The 9,883-nt window shown below is 46.7% G+C and overlaps 1 protein-coding gene across 1 annotated transcript; it reads left to right on the forward strand.

The window, feature by feature from the left end:
- Positions 1–530: 530 nt before the first annotated feature.
- LOC131933889 (uncharacterized protein DDB_G0283697) lies at positions 531–9,550 on the forward strand (the record flags this gene model as incomplete). The annotated part of the gene is given in 4 exon segments (XM_059290395.1): positions 531–1,238; positions 7,870–7,899; positions 8,526–8,579; positions 9,463–9,550. Coding segments are annotated over 4 exon segments (527 nt in total), but the record flags the coding sequence as incomplete, so codon positions are not given.
- Between the last annotated feature and the right edge of the window lie 333 nt (positions 9,551–9,883).

Consider the following 9,883-nt stretch of genomic DNA (forward strand, 5'->3'; position numbering starts at 1 on the left):
AACAACTATAGATAAGCGTCATTAGTATTAAATGTGAACACTTTAAATCTTTTACCGGGGAGGGGGGGGGGGGGCTGTGTTTACATCAACTGCAAAATTTACAGAGAAAAATGAGGGAGTAGGGGTGACACCGCGAGATGCTGCACCGGGTGACACCTGACCTAGCGACGCTAATCAATGCACAGAGGCCCGACATTCAAGGGAAATCACTAAGATATATATATATATATATATATATATATATATATATATATATATATATATATATATATATATATATATACATATATATATATATATATATATATATATATATATATATATAACACAAGGGACATAATAACTAACAAGACATAATATCACACAGTATTAATTATTGATATACTTTTTTTTTCGTGCCTCAAATACGTTTAAAAAATCTTTGCGCACCACATCTAAAAATAGCAGTCGTATTTTATATTCATTTTTTCAAACCCCTACAAACCAGAAACGGAAATACTGTCTGAAAAAAACAAACAAAACACAGTCATCAGGTCTTCCTTTACTCGGTGGCTTACCCTATGTCAAATAAAAACATCGCCATCACACGACAGTAAAGGAGCGAATCATATACATCCACAACCAACTGCTGAAATAAGAAAAACAGTAAACGAAGCTTCTATTATACTATATAATCCATCCACCAAACTAAATATAACAGTAAACGAAGCTTCGATTATACTATATAATCCATCTATATAATCAATCTACCAAACTAAATATAACAGTAAAAGAAGTTTCCATTATATAATTGAATCCATCTACTAAACTAAACCGCTTATAGCATACATAGCATGATAGTGCCTTATACCATTAGAACCATCAGCAAAACCAAACCCAAGACATGTCGATTAAAACGGGCCCCACTTCCGGCACGAAAATCAAGAAGAGTGTCTCCATCAACCTCTCAGGTACCGGCATTCACTATACCAGCAGCAAGGGTTCAAAGACCAACATCCGCAGCCGTCAGAAGATCCCCGAACCCACACCCCCCAAGACGTCCGCCGACTATCTCCTGAAGAGGTCGCTGTCGGACGTTCGCAAGAAGGACCGGCTGCCGCCGCTTAAGAGGGATTCGTTCCAGGACAGTCAGGATCGTCGCACTTTCCAGAAAGGCTGGCCGGACGACATGTACGTGGACCGACAGCTGCAGATTTTGAGGTCGCCGTCGCCGAGTCTCATTAACGCCGCCTTGATAGGTAACTTGAATAGGTCATCTTTTGCTCCTTGGTCATATTTGCTCCTTGGTCATATTTGCTCCTTGGTCATCTCTGCTCCTTGGTCATCTCTGCTCCTTGGTCATATTTGCTCCTTGGTCATATTTGCTCCTTGTGGAATAAGTTGACTGTGTAGAGGTCAGGGTCAATAACCTTTCATTTGTCCGGTCCCCGGATGTTGATTTTGAATTCTCCCAAGATATTCCTCCTGTCTTCATGTTTTATAAATGTAGCTGCTTATTGATAAAGTAAACCTCGGTTTAAATTAGAACTATTTGACGGCGTGGTCGGGTGGTAGCGCGTACGACTGCTAACGCAAAAGTCATGAGATCGGGACCCGGACTTGACTATGTAGGACGTCTCTGAGTCCACCCATCTCAGTTGAGTATCAGACTGTCTTTAGGGAAAGTGAAGGTGGCATTGTATAATACTGACAACACTAACCCCTCAAATGCCGAGGTCACAGGAAACAGATGAACTTAACTTGAGATACCTCACATACGGTCTCAAATTTTTCTTTCTTCGCACCACTGGAACACCGTGATCAACCCCATAGACCCTGACACTGTCCTCTACACCGTCAACTTTCTCCCCAACCAACCCCGACCATAGACCCTGACCTCTACACCGTCAACTATAGTCCCCAACCCCGACCATAGACCCTGACCTCTACCCTATCAACTATAGTCCCCAACCCCGACCATAGACCCTGACCTCTACACAGTCAACTTAGTCCCCAACCCCGACCATAGACCCTGACCTCTACACAGTCAACTTAGTCCCCAACCCCGACCATAGACCCTGACCTCTACACAGTCAACTATAGTCCCCAACCAACCCCGACCATAGACCCTGACCTCTACACAGTCAACTTAGTCCCCAACCAACTCCAACCATAGACCCTGACCTCTACACCGTCAACTTAGTCCCCAACCCCGACCATAGACCCTGACCTCTACACAGTCAACTTAGTCCCCAACCAACCCCGACCATAGACCCTGACCTCTACACAGTCAACTTAGTCCCCAACCCCGACCATAGACCCTGACCTCTACACAGTCAACTTAGTCCCCAACCCCGACCATAGACCCTGACATCTACACAGTCAACTTAGTCCCCAACCAACCCCGACCATAGACCCTGACCTCTACACAGTCAACTTAGTCCCCAACCCCGACCATAGACCCTGACCTCTACACAGTCAACTTAGTCCCCAACCAACCCCGACCATAGACCCTGACCTCTACACAGTCAACTTAGTCCCCAACCCCGACCATAGACCCTGACCTCTACACAGTCAACTTAGTCCCCAACCAACCCCGACCATAGACCCTGACCTCTACACAGTCAACTTAGTCCCCAACCCCGACCATAGACCCTGACCTCTACACAGTCAACATAGTCCCCAACCAACCCCGACCATAGACCCTGACCTCTACACAGTCAACTTAGTCCCCAACCAACTCCAACCATAGACCCTGACCTCTACACCGTCAACTTAGTCCCCAACCCCGACCATAGACCCTGACCTCTACCCAGTCAACTTAGTCCCCAACCAACCCCGACCATAGACCCTGACCTCTACCCAGTCAACTTAGTCCCCAACCAACCCCGACCATAGACCCTGACCTCTACACAGTCAACTTAGTCCCAACCAACCCCGACCATAAACCCTGACCTCTACACAGTCAACTTAGTCCCCAACCCCGACCATAGACCCTGACCTCTACCCAGTCAACTTAGTCCCCAACCCCGACCATAGACCCTGACCTCTACCCAGTCAACTTAGTCCCAACCAACCCCGACCATAGACCCTGACCTCTACCCAGTCAACTATAGTCACCAACCAACCCCGACCATAGACCCTGACCTCTACCCAGTCAACTTAGTCCCCAACCCCGACCATAGACACTGACCCCTACACAGTCAACTTAGTCCCCAACCAACCCCGACCATAGACCCTGACCTCTACCCAGTCAACTATAGTCCCCAACCAACCCCGACCATAGACCCTGACCTCTACCCAGTCAACTATAGACCCCAACCAACCCCGACCATAGACCCTGACCTCTACCCAGTCAACTATAGTCCCCAACCAACCCCGACCATAGACCCTGACCTCTACCCAGTCAACTTAGTCCCCAACCCCGACCATAGACACTGACCCCTACACAGTCAACTTAGTCCCCAACCAACCCCGACCATAGACCCTGACCTCTACCCAGTCAACTATAGTCCCCAACCAACCCCGACCATAGACCCTGACCTCTACCCAGTCAACTATAGTCCCCAACAAACCCGGACCATAGAGCCTGACACTGTCCCCTACACAGTCAACTATAGTCCCCAACCAACCCCGACCATAGACCCTGACCTCTGCCCAGTCAACTTAGTTCCCAACCCCGACCATAGACCCTGACCTCTACCCAGTCAACTATAGTCACCAACCAACCCCGACCATAGACCCTGACCTCTGCCCAGTCAACTTAGTTCCCAACCCCGACCATAGACCCTGACCTCTACCCAGTCAACTATAGTCCCCAACCAACCCCGACCATAGACCCTGACCTCTACCCAGTCAACTATAGTCACCAACCAACCCCGACCATAGACCCTGACCTCTACCCAGTCAACTTAGTCCCCAACCCCGACCATAGACACTGACCCCTACACAGTCAACTTAGTCCCCAACCAACCCCGACCATAGACCCTGACCTCTACCCAGTCAACTATAGTCCCCAACCAACCCCGACCATAGACCCTGACCTCTACCCAGTCAACTATAGACCCCAACCAACCCCGACCATAGACCCTGACCTCTACCCAGTCAACTATAGTCCCCAACCAACCCCGACCATAGACCCTGACCTCTACCCAGTCAACTTAGTCCCCAACCCCGACCATAGACACTGACCCCTACACAGTCAACTTAGTCCCCAACCAACCCCGACCATAGACCCTGACCTCTACCCAGTCAACTATAGTCCCCAACCAACCCCGACCATAGACCCTGACCTCTACCCAGTCAACTATAGTCCCCAACCAACCCCGACCATAGACCCTGACCTCTACCCAGTCAACTATAGTCCCCAACCAACCCCGACCATAGACCCTGACCTCTACCCAGTCAACTATAGTCCCCAACAAACCCGGACCATAGAGCCTGACACTGTCCCCTACACAGTCAACTATAGTCCCCAACCAACCCCGACCATAGACCCTGACCTCTGCCCAGTCAACTTAGTTCCCAACCCCGACCATAGACCCTGACCTCTACCCAGTCAACTATAGTCACCAACCAACCCCGACCATAGACCCTGACCTCTGCCCAGTCAACTTAGTTCCCAACCCCGACCATAGACCCTGACCTCTACACAGTCAACTTAGTCCTCAACCCCGACCATAGACCCTGACCTCTACACAGTCAACTTAGTCCCCAACCAACCCCGACCATAGACCCTGACCTCTACACCGTCAACTTAGTCCCCAACCCCGACCATAGACCCTGACCTCTACACAGTCAACTATAGTCCCCAACCAACCCCGACCATAGACCCTGACCTCTACACAATCAACTTAGTTCCCCACCCCGACCATAGACCCTGACCTCTACACAGTCAACTTAGTTTCCAACCAACCCCGACCATAGACCCTGACCTCTACCCAGTCAACTTAGTCCCCAACCAACCCCGACCATAGACCCTTACCTCTACACAATCAACTTAGTCCTCTACCCCGACCATAGACCCTGACCTCTACACAGTCAACTTAGTCCCCAACCAACCCCGACCATAGACCCTGACCTCTACACAGTCAACTTAGTCCCCAACCAACCCCGACCATAGACCCTGACCTCTACACAGTCAACTTAGTCCCCAACCCCGACCATAGACCCTGACCTCTACACAGTCAACTTAGTCCCCAACCAACCCCGACCATAGACCCTGACCTCTACACAGTCAACTATAGTCCCCAACCAACCCCGCCCATAGACCCTGACATCTGCCCAGAAACTTAGTCCCCAACCCCGACCATAGACCCTGACCTCTACACAGTCAACTTAGTCCCAAACCAACTCCGACCATAGACCCTGACCTCTACACACTCAACTTAGTCCCCAACCCCGACCATAGACCCTGACCTCTACACAGTCAACTCAGTCCCCAACCAACCCCGACCATAGACCCTAACCTCTACAGTCAACTCAGTCCCCAACCAACTCTGACCATAGACCCTGACCTATACACAGTCAACTTAGTCCCCAACCCCGACCATAGACCCTGACCTCTACACACTCAACTTAGTCCCAAACCAACTCCGACCATAGACCCTGACCTCTACAGTCAACTCAGTCCCCAACCAACTCTGACCATAGACCCTGACCTCTACAGTCAACTCAGTCCCCAACCAACTCTGACCATAGACCCTGACCTCTACAGTCAACTCAGTCCCCAACCAACTCTGACCATAGACCCTGACCTCTACACAGTCAACTCAGTCCCCAACCAACCCCGACCATAGACCCTAACCTCTACAGTCAACTCAGTCCCCAACCAACTCTGACCATAGACCCTGACCTCTACACACTCAACTTAGTCCCCAACCCCGACCATAGACCCTGACCTCTACCCAGTCAACTCAGTCCCCAACCAACCCCGACCATAGACCCTAACCTCTACAGTCAACTCAGTCCCCAACCAACTCTGACCATAGACCCTGACCTATACAGTCAACTCTAGTCCCCAACCAACTCCGACCATAGACCCTGACCTCTACACACTCAACTTAGTCCCCAACCCCGACCATAGACCCTGACCTCTACACACTCAACTTAGTCCCCAACCCCGACCATAGACCCTGACCTCTACCCAGTCAACTTAGTCCCCAACCAACCCCGCCCATAGACCCTGACCTCTACCCAGTCAACTTAGTCCCCAACTAACCCCGACCATAGACCCTGACCTCTACCCAGTCAACTTAGTCCCCAACCAACTCTGACAATAGACCCTGACCTCTACACTATAAACTATAGTCCCCAACCAACCCCGCCCATAGACCCTGACCTCTACCCAGTCAACTTAGTCCCCAACTAACCCCGACCATAGACCCTGACCTCTACCCAGTCAACTTAGTCCCCAACCAACTCTGACCATAGACCCTGACCTCTACACAGTCAACTTAGTCACCAACCAACCCCAACCATAGACCCTGACCTCTACACCGTCAACTTAGTCCCCAACCAACCCCGACCATAGACCCTGACCTCTACAAAGTCAACTTGGTCCCAAATCAACCCCGACCATAGACCCTGACCTCTACCCAGTCAACTATAGTCCCCAACCAACCCCAACCATAGACCCTGACCTCTACCCAGTCAACTTAGTCCCCAACCAACCCCGACCATAGACCCTGACCTCTACACAGTCAACTTAGTCCCCGACCATAGACCCTGACCTCTACACAACTATAGTCCCCAGCCAACCCCGACCATAGACCCTGACCTCTACACAGTCAACTTAGTCCCCGACCATAGACCCTGACCTCTACACAACTATAGTCCCCCAACCAACCCCGACCATAGACCCTGACCTCTACACAGTCAACTATAGTCCCCAACCAACCCCGACCATAGACCCTGACCTCTACACAGTCAACTATAGTCCCCAACCCCGACCATAGACCCTGACCTCTACCCAGTCAACTTAGTCCCCAACCCCGACCATAGACCCTGACCTCTACACAGTCAACTTAGTCCCCAACCAACCCCGACCATAGACTCCGACCTAACTTTAATATTATTAGAGCGATGTCGGTAGCAACACAAAAAAACGTTAGTCTATTGTCGTGTCTGTGTTAGTATTTTTATGATAATCTATCATGGTTAATTAATTAATATTACATGAGTACGTCGGTGCGCAGCGTGTGTGTGCTTGCGTTACATGCGTGTGTTTGTGCCTGAGTGAGAGTGTGTTGATTAAAGTATGCGTACGTGTGTGTTTGTAATTGAGATCGCTTGTGTATGCTTGCGCGTGTTGTGTGTTACACGCATATTTTCGACGGAGCGTGTGTACGTGTGCAAGTGTGTACGTGTGTGCAGTGGCGTTGCGAGGCGGGGACGGGGGTTGCGTCCCGCACCGGGCGAAACCATTTAGGGGGGGGGGGGTGACACCAAGACAAAAAAATTAAATATATAAAAGAAAATGCTTTTTGCTAGTTCAATTGATAATTAATTAGAGTTAAAAAGTAGTTTAAGTACAAACTAATGATACCGCCAAGTTAGGGGGGGGTGACACAATGACGTAAACATGCTAACTATAGAGTAAACACAATGCTACATCCAGCTATATTAATAACCGACTCTAGATAAACTATTACTATTTAACTTTGCACACTTGAACGCTATCATCCGAGGGGGGGGGGGGTGAAACCAACTCCTAAATTTACAGAGGAAATAAAAGTTTAGTTGAATATTTTCGAGAACTAATAAGTCAGTGAACGACCGGAGCAGGGGTGACAACATAGGGCGCCGCAACGGGTGACACCCGACCTAGCGACGCCACTGCCTGTGTATACACTGTGCACTAACCAAGTCTTTAACTCACTATTTCTACAGAGTCTGGTCACATGGTCAAGTTCTCTGAAGGTAAGCAAGACCGCATGTGTTTAAACATAAGCTGTTTACTGTCCTACACTGCTGAACACGTCTTTGGGATTCCGCGTGTGTTTAAACATAATCTGTTTACTGTCCTAAACGGCTTAACACGTCTTTGAGATTCCGCGTGTGTTTAAACATAATCTGTTTACTGTCCTAAACGGCTTAACACGTCTTTGAGATTCCACGTCTTGACCGACTGTAATGTTCAGTGTTTCTTTCGGACTTTTCTCTCCGAGGGGGGGGCCTTTAAATATTTTTTTTGGGGGGGGGGGGGGGGGGGGGCGGACACTGGTAAAGTATATATATTTGTATATAAATTCACTTTAGTGAAAGTAAAGGCGGCTGTGCATAGTGCTAACTAACCACACTATACCTTCATATGCCGAGGTCTCTGAATCAGGTGAACTCTTCTTCACTTGCCCCGTAGACCGTCAAGTTCGAAAAGGAATTTACTTTAACTTTTCATCTCAATAAAATGTTAACGATAAACTAAATTAATTTGACTTAAATACCATCGCTGTAAAATTAAATGTACACACAAAGATTATAAGTACTGATCCCTTCTAATCTGTCACGCCCCCCCCCCCCCCCCCCCCTCCCCCCTCCTCCCTCAGAAACTGAAGAGCCCAAGAAGAAAGAGAAGCGTCACAGGAAGACAAGTGATTCAGGTAAATATATCTGTACACAATATGGTATCAAAACAGGTAACCACCAGGTACACACATGTACATATTAGGTACACACCCAGTTCAATGCAGGTACATAACCGTCTGTTGTACACATAAGAGAAAACTACTTGAGTTGATTCACTGGCTTAATTTGCGGGATAGGGACAAAATTTAACTTACATCCCCTCGCCACAGGTCAACCCATATTTTCAAGAATATGATGCATTTCTCAACCCCCCCCCCCCCCCCCTTCTCCCCACTTTATCCTTGATACCTAACGTTATGCACTCACTACGAAAATAGCAGTTAATATTTTCGACTTAGATCATAGAATGTTTAATCACACACACACTCATATATATATATATATATATATATATATATATATATATATATATATATATATATATATATTATATATATATAATATATATATATATATATATATATATATACATATATATATATATATACATATATATATATATATATATATATATATATATATATATATATATATATATATATATACATATATATATATATATAATATATATATATATATATATATATGTATATATATACATATATATATATATACATATATACATATATATCTATATACATATATACATATATATATATATATATATATATATATATATACTATATACATATATATATATATATATATATATATATATATATATATATATATATATATATATATATATATATATATATATATTATATTTATATATTATATATATATATATAGTTTGAAACATTGTTATAGTGTTCATCGTAATTTAAATATAACTTCCGCTTTCATTAATTTATGCAAATATTATTTTTTTTAATAATATGTGTCGTTGGTTTGAAGGTTCCGATGGATCGGATGATTCTAGAGATGGAGACAGTTCTGTAAGCGGGAAGCCAAAAAAACATAAGAGGCACAAAAAGTCAATTTCTTCTAAAATAGGTAAACTACCAGCTGTGGGTTTGGTGAGTTTTGGGGGTCGGCGTCGTAGGGCCTGTGGCGTAGCCAGGATCGTCTCAAGGGAGGGGTTCCAATTTTTACCCGGGGACAAACTTTCGATTTGCACCTCCCACTCAAACTTTCGATTTTCACCCCCCCCCCCAAGCTTTCGATTTGCACCACCCCCCTCAACTTTCGATTCGCACCCCCCCCCTCATACTTTTTCTATATACCGAGGGTCCTATAGGAGGGTTTATGACCCCCCTAACCCCCCCCCCCCCCCCGCTGCCTACGCCACTGGCTCATGTATGCTAAACCGAAAAGT

Source organism: Physella acuta, unplaced genomic scaffold, assembly GCF_028476545.2.
Source record: "Physella acuta isolate Inbredline_101_S28 unplaced genomic scaffold, ASM2847654v3 ptg002663l, whole genome shotgun sequence".
Classification (NCBI taxonomy): domain Eukaryota; kingdom Metazoa; phylum Mollusca; class Gastropoda; family Physidae; genus Physella; species Physella acuta.